Raw genomic sequence first — 15,774 nt, forward strand, 5'->3', positions numbered from 1 at the left:
ACAGCATTTTTGAGCCTGCAGGGGTGAACCTCCCAGCCAAGGCCACCCCCTTCTCTAGGCTTCAGAGCCTGAGCAGCACCTTCAAAGCAGTGTCTCCACAGCTATTTTTACAGTGCACAGTGAGCCCTGCTAGCTGGAGTCTATTTGACCTAGGCTGGGAGGCTTGCTCTCATGGGTTCCAAAACAGTGTACAGACATACCCTAAGGGTATATGTCTACACTGCAATTCAACACCTGCGGCTGGCCCATGCCAGCTGATTTGGGCTCGCGGGGCTCAGGCTAGGGGGCAGCTTAGTTGTGATGTAGACATTCAGGCTTGGGCTCCAGCCCAAGCTCTGGGACCCTCCTGTCTCACAGCAGGGGTTCAGGCTGAGCCTGAACGTCTATATTGTAATTAAACAGCCTCATGAGCCAGAGTCAGCTGGCATAGGCCAGCCATAGGTTTTTAATTCCAGTGTAGACATACTCTAAAAGACCCAAATCCCTCTGCCACTTCCAGAATGTGAGTGACAGTGAGGAGGCCAGCAAACCTGGAAAACAGAATTGAGGAACCAGCTCAGCTGAAGCATATGTAACAGAAGAGGCTCATGGCACACTCTGAAGACATACAGAAGTGGCCACAGTTTGAAAGGGTAACAAGGTGAAAAGCAGCTATGGAGGAGAGATAGAGGAAAGAGAAGCAGAGAAGGAAAGGAGACATGAGAAGTGGCTGCATTAATAAGGACACTGTGGAAGTACTTATAGTTTGAATGTTTTGATTCATGGACAAGTCAGAAACTTAGATTATGCAGAAAACAGATGTGATGTTTCACTCCATATTCTTTATGAAAATATGCTTATGATATGGCAGGGGCGCACAGAGGGGTGGGCAAGTGGGGCACGAGAGTTTTTGGGGGCCCCTGGAGCGGGGTCCTTCACTCACTCTGGGGCCCCTGGAAAACTCTCATGGGGTCCGGGGCCCCGGAGCTTCTTCCGCTCCGGGTCTTCGGAGGCAATTCAGCTGCAGGGGGTCCTTCTGCTCCGGGACCCGCCGCAGACGTGCCCTGAGGACCCCCGGCGGCCAGCACATCCCTTGCCCACACTGCTTCCCACCACCCCCATTGGCCTGGGACGGCGGACCACGGCCAGTGGGAGCCGCGGTCCACCGAACATGCCGACGAGGCAGGTAAACAAACTGCCAGAGGTTGCCGACCGCTGATATAACCCTGTTCATGCAATTAATAATTGCGAGGGAAGGAGGGTAAGAGGCTGTGCATACCTTCCTCCACATTGAGGGAGAAGGTGGATTTCATAATATACCTTTGGGTCTGCACTCCAAGGGAGGTGGATACCTGAGTGCTGGGGCAAGTCCCTTAAACTGAGTCTTCCCAGAGCTGATCTCAGTGTCTGTGTCTTTCTGCAGTTGGGTGTGGCCCTGCCTGTGTGTGGGCTGGAAGAGGCTTAATAGCTTGGCTCAGCAAAGACAGGTAAAAAGGATGTCCTGGCTGGCAGAACAGGCGGGCTCAGCGGTATTCCAGCACATCAGGTGGCATCCTAAGGGGGGGCAACCTGTCACAGTGGGGTCAGCCACTCCGCCCCCAGTCATAGTTTTCTGCTTTTTTCCCTGTCTACTCTAAGGCAGAATTTGGTATTTTAGACTTAAGACTAACAGATTCTGCATGTGTAGTCAGAAGAAAAAAGAACCGGTAAGACAGACAGCAAAAAGTAACTCTGGAAAAAACAGTGAAAGCGGCAACCTTTCTGTTTCTGTGCTCAGAGAATGAACTTGACAAGTAATCAACAACAAGACTAATGAGAAATGCAATGAAACAGATGATCAAACCATAGCTGCAGTTTTTCTGCATATACAGGGAAATCCATATCCCTGTATCAAAGGGTTAATAAAATCCCTACTGTTGATTTAGACCATTACAACTGATCTGAACTTAAGCTATATATGTCCAGCATTATGGGTCTGATTTTCAGACAGGCTTCAACCTACCCTTTGCTAGTCAATTTCACATCCAAATGCAACTGCAAGAAGTTAATAATAAAGATGAGTGGACACCCAACTTCTTAGGGATAGAATTGTGGCATACTTACTCACATTGGGTAACATCTTTTTTGAGGCATACCCATTTAATTCAATAGGACTACTCATGGAGTGCACTTTGGCATTACAATCTGGGCCTTACTTTGTGGGTGCAAACACAGACAGCTCACTAGTGACATTTAAAATTTTTAAAAGTGGACATTATAATCCAAAACTGAGTATACCCAAAGAAAAACTGTCTCTAACAATCAGGCCCTGTATAAAACTTTTCCTCCCTATTCATAATTTCAAAATACAAATTTACAACAAAATCCATACCTGAAAATGCACTTACATTTACTAGGAATGCTCAGCATCCAACATCAGAATGATTTTTTAAGATAAGGATTTTAAAAATGTATTATTTACATTCATTTCCTCTACAATACAGTGTCTGTCAAACCTGAGCTCTGCTCTTTTAGGTAATGACAATTTTTTCTTCTTCAGCAAAAGCTGCTCCTTGGCCAGTTGACAGGGGGCATTACTGCACTGTACTTTTATCAACAGCATGAGTGTGATCTTTCTACACTTTGGTTGACCGGTGAAGTGTGCAGAGATTCCTGGTCATTATGTATTCCTTCTGCACAGTCATTCTGATTGAAATCCAACATCAGCACATTGTAAACAAACAGCTAGTCAATCAAAACACACACACCACAATTTGATTTTTTTTTAGCAGATTCTCTGAATACCTGTGTTTTATTTTTTTATTTCCCAGTTGTAATCCTTTGGCATCAGCTGCCCAGAAGTCACATCAATAAGTATGAGGGTCCAATTCACCCTCCTTTGCACCTCGTATAGTCATTTGCACCAGCGTAATGTGAGTTCAAAGTGGACATCAAGCATGACCATTGTGATCTGATAGCCTTTTACATCCACTTTGCACTAGTGTCAATAACTACACAAGGTGCAAAGCAGCAGTGAATCAGACCCATATTGCTGTTGTGACTGAGAAATATATATATGAAGGCTTTCTTAGGTTATTCTGTAAACCCTCACATTCTATAATCTCAACTAACCTAATTTTGTATTGTCCACAGATTATGTCACCTCACTGCTCATCTCCAGTTAATTTATTTGATACTGAAATGACTTGTATGTATTCCCAAAATTACAACTAGGGCCTATTTAACAGACAGATACAATGTTGGTTATTCTCCAGTCCTCTATCAGCTAATTTTAAAATCAGTATATCAGGTAATTTTAAAGACAGGTTGCATATTTTTGTTAGCAGTTCAGCCACTTAATTCATAACTTCCTTATTTTTTGAAGTAGTCTTCCTAAAGTTTGGTGTGATAGCTTTCGGTACAATCCATACTAGTGAAATGTTTAACTTGATTATATTATGATCTCAATTACTTAATGGCTGTATTATAGTTACTTCTTTAGTTAATTTTGCTCTGATGCTTAGGACTGTGTGAAGAACAGCCCCTCGTGTATTTCAGAGAAGTTGTGCCATTATGTTAATATTTACAGTGTCAGTCATAGAATGAAAAGCCAGAATAGACCACCAACTCATCTAGACTGACCTTCTGTACAACACAGGGCACCGATGCCATTCAGCATCTGCACATCAAATCCAACCACCGAAATGAGACCAAAGTATTAAAGCCCACAGGTTGCTATACTATTACGTGACACAGGAAGGACTGAGATGTAAGGAAACTGTTTTGCTAAATTTTATCCCAGTAAGACATTTCACCAGGAAACTGAGAGCATCTCAGACATTCCTATAAAATATTAACGCATTTTTCCCCCATCCACCAAATCCCCCTTTCACTGTGATTTGTGAATAGTTAGCATGCACTATGTTAGTATGAGCATAGTTTACAGATTCTGCCCTTATCCTTGCTATGGGACTGCCCTAAGCGCTTCAAACAGCTGTCGTGGGGGGTCACTAATAGGCATTGGCCTGTTGCATGATGATGGGCTGTAAAGAACCGCTAACACTCTTGCAATGCAAGATGAGGTGCTCTGATCAACTGTCACGGGCAGTAAGAAGGAACTGAGAGGGTATAAAGATGGTGGTGCCTAATATACCAGCGCATGAGCATGGCACTCAAGGGGGCGCCGCAGCCAATCCTACGAATACTGCTAAGGCAAAAATCTCCAATGACTGCACATTGGTGCGCAAACACCTAAAATGGAATCAGCATGAGCACGCACTCCAAGAAGAACACTCTACTTGCGTAGACAATCTGCACAAGATTTTCTCCTGTCTCCATCTGCTGGTAGTACAGATATCTCTATGGATAAACAGAAAGCAATGTTGAAGAATCAGGATAAATATTAACCTCTGCTGCACTGTAGACTCAGACTTTTCATGATCATCTAGTCTGACATCCTGCACTTTGCAGGCCACAGAACCGCACCCACCCACCCACTCCTTAATAGACCCCTAACCTCTCTGGCTGAGTTAATGAAGTCCTCTAATCATGATTTAAAAGACTTCCAGTTACAAAGAATCTACCATTTACACTAGTTTGAACCTGCACATGCCCCATGCTCCAGTGGAAGGCGAACCCCCCCTCGCCCCTCCCCGAGTTTTCCATGAATATTAAACTGCACTGCTGCTATTTTAAAAGTCAAATGTTTTTCCTTCTCACTCCCTTCCCCACCACTAACTATGTCAGACAGTTAAGGCCCATTGTCCTTTATTTTAAAAAGATCCATAATTTATTTTAAACTTATACAGAATAATCCTCAGTTTAAAGCACAGGACTAGGAAGCAGAAGATACATGATTTTTTCCTCACAGTTCTGCTGCGGACTTCCTGTGTGACCTTGGCAAGTCAATTCATTTCTCTGGGGCTCAATTTCCCCAACTGTAAAAGTGAGGATAATTCAAAAGAGTGTTGTGAAGATTAATTTATTACTGTTTGGGGAACACTGAGTGGGACGTGCAGACAGAAGACATTCTAGAAATACAAAATACTATAAAATGTTATTTTTAAAAGTTTAAATAAAATTTTGCAGAAAGCTATTTTAGAAGGTTTTTAAAATTAACATAGGTGCAACAGTAAACAGGTATAGTAGCTCTTAAAATGTACAGAAATTCTGATTTGAATTCCTCCATTCACCTAAAGAGTTAAGATAAAAACTATTGCAGCCTATGGCTGAACAACTAGTATTAAATAAAACAAGACTAGCCCCAAGCTTTGCAAGAGCCTGGCTGAGACCCTTGGCAGACTTGGATAACCTGCAAAGCACAACTGTAGGTGGGAGTGCATGTCAGGTGGGTGGGGGAATCACAGTAGCTGTCATTAGATTAACAACTATTTAGGACAGGCACTGTCTTTCTGTTTTGTTTGTACAGTGCCTAGCACAATGTTGCCCTGATGCATGACTGGGGACCTGAAGTGCTACCACTAATCAAATAATAATAATTGTGGAAAGGTGCAGCAAGGCATTGGGGATTCAGGAAGTGCTAGCCTTAGCACTTTTGAGCAGGCCTGTGAAAAAATTACTTGCTGTCCACCCTCTTATCCCTCAACCCTAACAACTGGCGTATGTTTGCAAAGCTCTTTCAAAGGAAAAAGTTCTAGAAACATTTTGGTTGTAATTTAATTAATTCTCCACTCTATTTCTATCTCCTGTTAGTCTAGCAGAGTTTATAAGACAACTCTGGGTTCATCATTGGGTAACAGGCTTGAATTGGGAACCTGTTATCAAAGGGCCACTGAGGTATGGACTTTTAAGTTGTTCTTTGTTGGCGGCAAAGGGGATGGGGAGATCACAAGAGGATGTGCTGCTCATGTGTGCTGACAGAGTCAGGTTCCCCAAAATACATAGTACATACCTAGGAGTTGCACTGAAAGACAATGCAGCTAATCTGCTCTTTATGTTCTGTAAATCTTCTACTTAAAACTCAAAGTATTAACATCCAGTTTTATTTTCATTATTTCAATATGGTCATACCTATGCTATATCAGATACTGTTCAGTCTCAACCATACAATAAATGATCAACTTTTTGATTTTCCGCTTCTGTTTCTCCTTCACTGACTGGAGTGTTCAATGAACTAGCACAGACAGAATACCCCACATACCGCACTGAACATAAAAGAAAAACATATGGCAAATATATTTTATCTCTTTATTTTTTTCCAGAATAGTTTAATATTGAAGCCCATGTTGTTATTTTCGGGGGAGCAGGAAGGGAAAAAGGGGAGGGAGAAGAGAGAAAATATGGAGACAACTCAATGTATTTAATTTATGGTTTTGTGAGTGGTCATTTTTGTAGGCAACAAATGTTTTTTGTTTTTGTTTTTTTAAATAAAAAATGAAGAGCACCATTAAAGAAAGCATGATCCCTGATTTCTAAAGAAAACACTGTCTTTAAAAAAAATTGTTAAAATGCTTCTTGCACTCAGTCACATTTAGTCAGGTAACAAAGCAAGCATAACAGTATTAAATTGTAGTAACCTCACTGAAATCAACTACTCCCCCTTCCGAGGATTCAGAGAACCACTTCTGAGCTTGTCCTGTGGGAATAATGTTTTCTTTGGTAGAGGATTGAAGGAGGGTTTTTACTTCTCCATATGTTGATAAAAAAAAAATCTATGCATGTTAGGGATTTCCCCCTTAAATCTGTGTTTCTCATGCATGTTAAATATGGGTTGATTTCAAATTGCTGTTACACTCCAGGAGTAATACTGCCCTAAAAAGGCATTGAATGGCTAATGTCAAACAGATGTAAACATTCAAAATACTGACAAATTAAAAAAAAACAAAACCAAAATAAAAAACACAAAAAACCCTGTACTGAAATTGTGAATTGAGTTAGGTTTCTGTAAAGCAGAAGAAATATTTTACAGCAGTACAAGAGAATTATGGCAACAAAGTAAAGCACTTTTCTTGTAACATTCATGAACAGTACAAATACGACAAAGTTATTCTACAGACTAAATTATTCTGTAACTATCAAATATAGTACAAAGCGAAATATTATGTGCTATAAAAGAAGCAGCTCCTTTAAATTAGACTAAAAATGTTTTTGTTGGTTTTACAGTGACAAAAGCATGATTACTGAAGACAACAGGATTTTTAGATTCAGAAACACTTAGCTACACAGGTCCATGATTATCCACACCGAATATTATTTTTTGCTTTCCCCCAAAGTCCTACAGAAACACAGAAAAAACTGCTGTGCTGCTTTCACAAAACTGTAGAAAGTCATTCAGTGTTTAAAGCAGGGCCGTTCGCACGTGTCAGCTAAGATGATCCCTTTAGATGACATTTTTGAGCTTTTGAGTGTTCATCCTGGTACTTCACCACACCTTGGTAAAACTGCTAAACCAGAGGCTACAATAACTATTCTGAAATTGTGCGTGTGTTTGTAAGGGGAAGGGAGGTGCAGCATAAGATAATTTTACTTCAGAAACTGCATTACAAAGCACCATATGCACCAGTTTATAAACTGTGCAAGGAATTCCAGGACCCTAAAAAAATATGAACATTCTGTAGCTTACTCTAACACAGAGCCCTCATCAGGAAAAGGGATATAATTCTGCTTTATGGCTCAACCTTATTTTTACGTTAATTCATTTCACGTGCTAAACCTCAGCAGGTAAACATAATGCTGAAATGAAGTGCCCAGTTCACCAATTTTTTTTATATTATTTCAACTATGGGAATTTCTGACTGGAAAATTAGTTCTGCACAGGAACAGACAAACATACACACTACAAATGCCCTAATGTTAACGACACACCTCAAAAATAAGCAGATTAAAAAAAAAGGAAGGAAGGAGCACAAAAGTATTTCTTCCTCTCTCCCAAAAGTGCTGCAACTAGGGAAAAAACTTTGGATATTTTCCAAAAATGCATGTGTAAATTATTCCTGCAGGAAGGATGGATGGACTGACACACGCAAACACACAGAGGTGTCTTCTTAAGTAATGCTTATTCTCACCACTTTTCAGTGCATAAACCTTAAATGTTCAACAGTGCAAACTGCACGATCACTAACAAACCAGAATGACATGGGGATTGAAATTGGGACAAAATTAGACAAAACCAGGAGCAATCCAAAATTCAGTTATAATCTTAGGCCTGGTCTACACTAAGGGGGCAAGGGGAATCAATCTAAGTTATGCAACTTCAGCTACATGAATAACATAGCTGTAGTTGACATACTTAGATCTACTTACCGCAGTATCTTCACTGGTATGTTGATGGCTGACGCTCCCCCATCGACTCCTCCTGCGCCTCTCGCCCTGGAGGAGTACCGAAGTTGATGGGAGAGCGCTCGGTGGTCGACTTATCGCGTCTAGACTAGATGTGATAAATTGACCCCCGCTGGATCAATCGCTGCCCGTCGACCGAACCGGTAATGTAGACAAGCCCATAGGTGGGTACCATTTTCAAGAGCACCTGCATGATTTAGGAACGTAAGTCCCATTTTCAAATTAAAAATCAATGAGACTCAGGCTCCTAAATCAGTTAGGTGCTTTTGGAATTTTACACCATGGCTATAAATCACTTACATCACTCACCAGATGTTTCTAAATAGTGGGTCAAATTCATTCCTAAAGCAACTCCACTGATGTCAAATAGAAATCAGTGCAATGGCAGCACCATGAAGGGGTTTGGCCAATTGTGTTATATTATTTAGCATCATTTTGTCCAAAGCAGTTTTATATAACATTTTATCTTATCTCAAATATGCAAACTGCAACCACAGTACAAAGATGCCATTGACATGAATTCATATTATATCATATTATTTACTCCCTCATCCGTCATTCAAAATAAAATATTTTTGGATGCTGCATTTTCTTTCAATACCATGTCAGTCATGGGTAGAATATATTTCAAGTTGCAAGTAAAAACAGATACTGATACATGCTGTGGACAAGGGATTCTGAGCCAGAAGTAAAAAGATTCCCAGCTCTCAGAGGGTTCATATAAACACAGGTTATCATGATTCTAAGAACTGGCCAATCTGTTTATTTAAGGGAATAAATTCTACCTCTACCATATGTAAATGCAATAGGATATAAGTCCAATACAGAAGTTTCCTTAAATATGGTTTGGTATGCATGACTACAATATACTCATGTTTACCCATGTGACCATCATAGCTCCCATTTGGGTAGCCATCAGCATACCACTGGAAATTACTTTTCAACTGTTTATTTTTAGTTTGTTTTTCATTCCACAGAAAGGCTTGAAAAAGTGGAAAATCTGTGGGATTTTCACCTTTCATAAAGGAGTGCTTTTGTATACAGAAAATATATTACTGTATCAGCAACAATTTTGTTAATGGAATCGTTAATAGCTTTGGATCACGTGGTGTCAAAAATTAATACTTAGATGTCACTACTTCAGTAAAACAGAACTCTAGTTGCACCACAGAACTTCTTATGGCAGGAATGTACTTCCTACAACGTTCCAACGAATTTTTAAAGACAATCAAAAGGAATAGTATATTTTATGTTTGTGAAAATGGTCCCAAAAGAAAATAAATGTGATTTGCATATACGGTAGAACCTCACTAATATGCACTGATGCCAGGGAGACCGATGATAAATTAAATAATTATAAATTACTAAGCAAGAAAAGATCATAAATAAACAAGTATAATGGATCATATAGTGTACTTTTTTCATTTGACAGTTTTATTGTTCATGTTAATACTTCAGGATATACAAGTAAATGTGTAGTGTTATATGTTTTGTATAAATACTAAAATCTGAGGAGTACGAGACCTCAACTCACTGCTATTACATGTTTCACTGAGAACTAGGGAGAGAATGTCTGTTTTTTGTGCAGATGGTAAGGTGTATGCATTAGTGAGGTTCTACTGCAATGGTAAAAATTACATTGCTCTCTATGCTCATATTTGTTTGTGTTGTTAGCCGCATGTCAGCATATGGGGGTACTCGTACTGCACATTGTGTTCTTGAATCTGGAGTAAAAAACAACAGCAAGATTTTTTCCTGTCCCCAACAGCTGCATGTGCTTTATCCCTTTATAATATTTTTCTTTTAGGTGGACAGGGCCCCAAAATTACTGCTGTTGTCCTCTCATGCTATGGTGACTAATGCATCTGGAATGCAGCTGTAGTCCTCAACATAAATACAGTACTGGATAAATACTGAAGATTATTTAAAAGATGCAGTATCCCTTTTAAAAAAAACACCTCTTTACTCCCAACTCTCCAAAAGATACTACAAGTGGTCTGAAATCTTTAACAAAAAAAGGTAGTGTTAAGTCATTTTTGAAAATAAGTTTTTAAAAAAGTCAAAACTTAAACATATTTAAACAGATAGTAAATCATATAGGAGGGGAAATAACTGATTTTCTACTATTCAGCTCAACACACAATTATAATCCGTCCTCAAATCATTAGTTATACCTTAGGATCAACCTTAGGCCATGGAAATGCTATTGAAATCCAGAATCTGTTTGTTACCTAGACCTGACCCATATATGTGTTTGGGATAGATAGCTCAATAGGTGTACAGGGGAGGTTTGGGGAAGAGGGAAAAGGAGAGGTTGCTCAGTTCTCTAAGAGAAGTCGTTACTTCCTCTACACTCCATTAAAGCCAAGAAGATTCTAGACATGGTCCAGCTAATCAAACCACATTTACAAATCTAATTCTCAGGGAATCAACAAGAACAGCTGACAATTAAAACCTTACCTCCATAATGCTTTGTGTAGAAGTGAGCAAACTCCTTTAATTAAATCTGTCTAAAGTCTCTCCTTCTTTTGTTAGGTTGACTGTCTATAAGTTATGGATGGTAAAGGTGGGTTCAAGAAAGCAATCATTAGAAAAATTGCAAGTCAATTTAGTAGCTCTGAAGGTGATTTGTAACAGAACACCAAGCTACTTTACCCAAAGCAGTCTTTACTCAATTTGTTAGTCATCTTGTTATCTCCGCACTTGCAGTACCCCTGCAGTTAGAAATCATGAGAATACAACTAACCTGTTATTCCTAACCTATAGGGTCTGCTATCACAATAGATAAGTGGGGAAATAGTGTGCTGCACTTTGTGCAAATAAATAGAAGCTAGGAATGACATGTTAATACCTTTTCTTTTAGACAGCAAGGAAGCTCATAGTAGCGTAGTAACAAGTTTGTTATTTTTTTAAAAGAAATTCTAACGGTTTCTTCTTCTTTCCAGGGAATGTCATGCAAGCAGAAATAACTAAATTCTGAAACAAAGCATCACCAGAAAAAAAAATGGCCTAAAATGTTACAATTTCTCCACTTCTTTGTTCTGTTCTCCCATGCTGAGAAGGGATACTGCATCTTTGACTCAGTTTCTACCGTACAACCAAACAAGCTACACACAGTTTTGAAGGGCCTATGCAGTCATCATGGCAGAAGGCTCCACAGCCTTTGCACACTATCATGGCTTTCAGCCTGCAAGAGCATTTCAGTTCCAGTTCATCTGCATTGCTGCTGTCAGCAAATTTCTGAACCGGAATCGGAACGTTCTGATTAGACAGACCTGTAGCAGTATTTGAGCCACTTCCCAAAATTCCAATAGATTTTTCAATCGCAGATGCTGCCCTTTTGAAGCTTGTGCTACCAAAGTGTATAGTTGGATAACTTCCACAGAGCTGCTGCTGCTGTGGGTGCTGCGTTTGTATTTTCTGAGTCACTAATTGGGTAAAAGGCTTCTGTGGCTCAGAAAGTAAATAGGAAGAGAAATCTGCATTTTTTAATGCAAATGCTTTTAACTGTTCTTTTACTTCATTCTGATCGTACGAAGCTTGTTTTATGCCTAGTTCGCAGCTGCTGCTTAAACCTTCCTCAAAAGAAACAGGTTCAGATTTTATATTGCTACAGATGCTTGCTGGCTGAGGCCAACTAAGTCTTTTAGTGGTTTCCATAGTAACTGTCTGTTGTTTTTGATCAGATGGGACTTCTGCGTTTGGAATAGGGGGAGGAGGAGGAGGATGCACTAATGTTTTATTCTGGAGAGTTTGTGAGGCACTAGCAATGTCATCTCCTTCCTTAATTTGAATATTAGGGGAAAAAACACTTCCTAGCCTCAGCTGGTGAGCTGCTGCAGAAATACTGACCTCTCCCAAACCCTTCTGTTCCAGGTGCCTACTGAAAGCAAAAGCATTGCAGACAGATGGGACTTTTGAAGTAGTTTGCAACAAAGCTGCCGTAGGAATGGGGCCTCTTGCAGCCATGGACATTTGGTAAAAATGCTGTCTGTGTGAGGTACTAGCTTCTGCATGAAAACTGCCGTTTTTGTCAATGTGAAATAAGTTCTGTTGGAAACTGCATGAAGGCAGTGGCCTTTTCTGCTGCTTGATCTCTGGACTGTGAACAATTCTGTTCTGAACTGCATGTTTGTTCAGCCACTCTTGTTTAAATGGCTGACCATGCCCTAGTTGATTCATGTTGGAACTGATCACACAAGGAGCCACTTTAACATCTGTGTCCATTGATACCTTCCCAAGCTCACATTTCATTTGAGTGTGCTCCCCCACAGTCCTGGCCATCCGCTTTTTTGGATGGTTTTCACGCTTTCTAATTTGTAGTGGGGCTATGCTGCCTGCTGTAAATCCTTTACCATCTGGATTGGGTGAGCTGGAAGGATTTTCAACCATACTTCTCTCAGATGCTGATGTTTTACACACTGAGGTAGTTTGCAAAGGCAAGGGAAGCCTGTTAATTTCTAGTTTGGCTCCTGATCTGGGCTGCGGCAGCACTTTTTCCAAAGGCAGGTTGCCTTGCAGTAACTGTGTCACTAGAGGATTGTTAGCCTCAACTGATGACAAACGACAGCTAGAGCTTCCAGCACTTGTAACTCTTTTTAGGGTTTCTGTCGTCAATGACAAAGAGTCCTCCATGGAATCTGTAGCAGATGTCTTGGAGGTCTGTGTTGGCTGTGCACTTGTGGCTATTTCTGCAGTCTGGCTAGGCATTTCAGGTCCAGTAAAATCCTCAGTGTCCATCCTAAAGCACTTGTCAGATTCGGTAGTTTCTGATTTAACAGGAACAGCGATGCTTGTCATAAGACTCCTTGACTGCATCTCTGACATTTGCGTGTAACTTGAAGGTTCAGTTTTGACATTTTTTAAACAGTTTTGCTCTGTATATTCTTTATGCTTGTTTGGGTTAAGATGGCTGACCATTGGCTGGTCTGTGTGCATTGCCTCTTCATCATGCCAGCAAATTCTGTTATTAGTGTTATACTGATTGACACAGGCAGCATCTACTTCACTTTTAAAGGCTGAAGGACCCCGTAACTGCTCCACAAAACCTTGGCCGGGGGCAACAACGTCAATTAATTTATCTTGAGGAGTAAGAGGCACTTCTTGAAGACTTGTACAAGCTGCCTGCAAGGTTTTGCCCTCTTGCTTTGCTGCAACAGTTATGAAGCTGGAACTGTGCTCAAGGCTTTCATTACTGACTATTTCAGGCCTGCTTATTACAGACACCTGAGGACATGCTATATTTTGTAAGGCAGTTTCTGCCCTCACAAGTCTGCTCTGAAGATCTATGCTGTTTTCTGCATTTTCAATGGAAGCAGCCAGTGACAAATTGGTATTTAATGTTGTAGTGTGGTCAACAATGACTTTACAAGGTATAGACCTGTTCATGGCTGTTTGTGTAAAGCTCACTGGCTGAGATTTACTGGACAGATCTATTCGGTTTCGTGGTCCAGAACTTTTTTCCAAGTTGTCAGCACTTAATTTAGCAGTGTTGTCATAAGAACTTATTGTCACCATATTACCAGTAAACATTGAAATGGGTGGCCTTGCAACAGAATCTACTACTGCAGCCGCATCACTGCAGCTTAAAGCCGCTCTAACAGTAGTGTTAATGGATACAGTACTTTGCTCACTGCATCCAGTTATGGCTATCTTATCAGAAGAAAATCTAGTAGTAGTCCCCACTGGGGGAATCAGTACAGAACTACCTGGGAGATGATTTGGCAAATTACTTGCAATGGATGAAGTTGGCACAGTGGTATATTGACTGGAGACTGCATTATTTGCACTGCTACTTGATACTGGCAACCTTCTCTCATCACTTGAATTTGATAAGACTGTACTGTCTATTGAGGCTGGAACAATAGTGTTATCAATACATTTTGGTACAATGGCAATGCATGGAGTATCAACCCCTTGGGTGGATTTCAGCATGTTTACATTACAAGCCGAAATCGTTGTGTTTGTACTGTCAACAGACATTAAAACAGAGGATTTATCAAGAGAACTTGCAAAGGGAAGTTCTTGAATTGTTCCCGACATAGCAGTGCTGCAAACAGATGCAGGGACTGAATTTTTACTATAAAGCACTGGCACATTGTTATTTTCAGTGGAGGTAGATGAGATAATTTTCTCACACAAATGTGGCATAGGTATGTTTTCATCAGAACTGTGCACAGATACGTCCGTAGCAGTTTCTGGCAATGCAGCTGTGTTAAGTGACTGCTGCAGTAAAGTGTTAGTCTCACGGAGGTGAGCAGACTTGTTGCTAGGAGACCTGCAGTTAGGATTAACTATAATGACACCAGTAGAAACTTCAATCTTTGTGTCAGAAGGAGTCGAGGTTTCTACGGACGAAGGACATTCCTTTGAACTGAGCTGCGACTTTGCTTCTTTACTGGTCTGGAGTAAGTGGGCTCTGGCTTGATGCTTTGCAAATAGTTTGGCCTTTGTTTGCTCCTTGATGTGTGCCAGTGTTCTTGTCTTCCCACCTTCGCAGGGACTCCCCATTGCTCCAGAGACTATGCTTGCAGCTGCTGCCACAGCAGCTGCAGCTGCAGCCTCTCTCTGGGCTCTAGCTTGCTGAGCTCTTGCCTTGATATCTGCAAGAGTTCTAGCCCCAGTGTTCCTCCCGCTGCTGACTGATGTACTCTGGGAAACCCTAGGTTCTGGTTTTGAAACAGGTTGACTCTTGATAATAAAAGGTGGCCCAATTTTTGAAAGTTGAATCTAAATGAAGAAAAAAAAAACAATTTTAATGGGGTATCATACATATTAAATTTCTCTGCTGTCTCCTAAAAGGTTCAGAGCATGATAGCGAATTAGAGGTCAAACTAGATGGTCAGGTGGTCCCTTCTGGCCTTAAACTCCATCATTAGAATTACCATGCAGGGTAGTTACACAGGAAAATGCTAGAAGTTAACGATATGTTCATTCTCTAACAGAAGTAATGAGTACTTGAATTTGCCTCCATAGACCTACCCTTTTGTTGAGAAGGAAAGCTGACCGAATGTGATAAAATATAATGGTTATCTGATATAATTCATCACACCTTCCTAATCTCCATTGTATCTAGTTGGAGATCAATCTGTCCAGTGCAATGGGACTGGAAAAGGGTTTCCTAGTTAACACCTACTGCAAATGTTTGAAAAATAATAATCATAGTGGTTTTGCTCCTCACTCCAAGGCTTTCAAACCTTGGTAACTACTTAACCTTTCCCTCGTTACACCAAACATTTATTGTAATATCAAATGCAACCAAAAAACTTTTCCTCCAGCTAGGAGGAGTCTGAAATTCCTATGAGTCTGTAATTCATACCATACCAAGGATCAATCCCTGACTGTGACTTAAAAGGGGTGAATCACAAAAATGTCTTTTTTCCTCCCTAGCGCTCTAATTTTAGGACACCTACCGTAGTATCTTTCTGGTGCATCACCTGCTCACTACTGTGTATTGAGACCCCAATCCTGCAAATATTTATAGAGTGTTTAATGAACGTACATGAATGATCTCACTGA

At 40.5% G+C, this 15,774-nt stretch overlaps 1 protein-coding gene across 8 annotated transcripts in view; it reads right to left on the minus strand.

Moving 5' to 3' along the window:
• Nucleotides 1-6,151: 6,151 nt before the first annotated feature.
• ASXL3 (ASXL transcriptional regulator 3) overlaps nucleotides 6,152-15,774 on the minus strand; it is a 161,155-nt gene continuing 151,532 nt past the window's right edge. For all 8 annotated transcript variants that reach the window (XM_045006541.1, XM_045006542.1, XM_045006543.1 and 5 more), the window contains one exon: nucleotides 6,152-14,985. In XM_045006541.1, coding sequence (XP_044862476.1) covers nucleotides 11,344-14,985 — 3,642 coding nt within the window. In that variant the 3' untranslated portion in view covers nucleotides 6,152-11,343. The remainder of the gene's footprint in view (nucleotides 14,986-15,774) is intronic.

Source organism: Mauremys mutica, chromosome 2 (assembly GCF_020497125.1).
Source record: "Mauremys mutica isolate MM-2020 ecotype Southern chromosome 2, ASM2049712v1, whole genome shotgun sequence".
NCBI classification, from domain to species: domain Eukaryota; kingdom Metazoa; phylum Chordata; order Testudines; family Geoemydidae; genus Mauremys; species Mauremys mutica.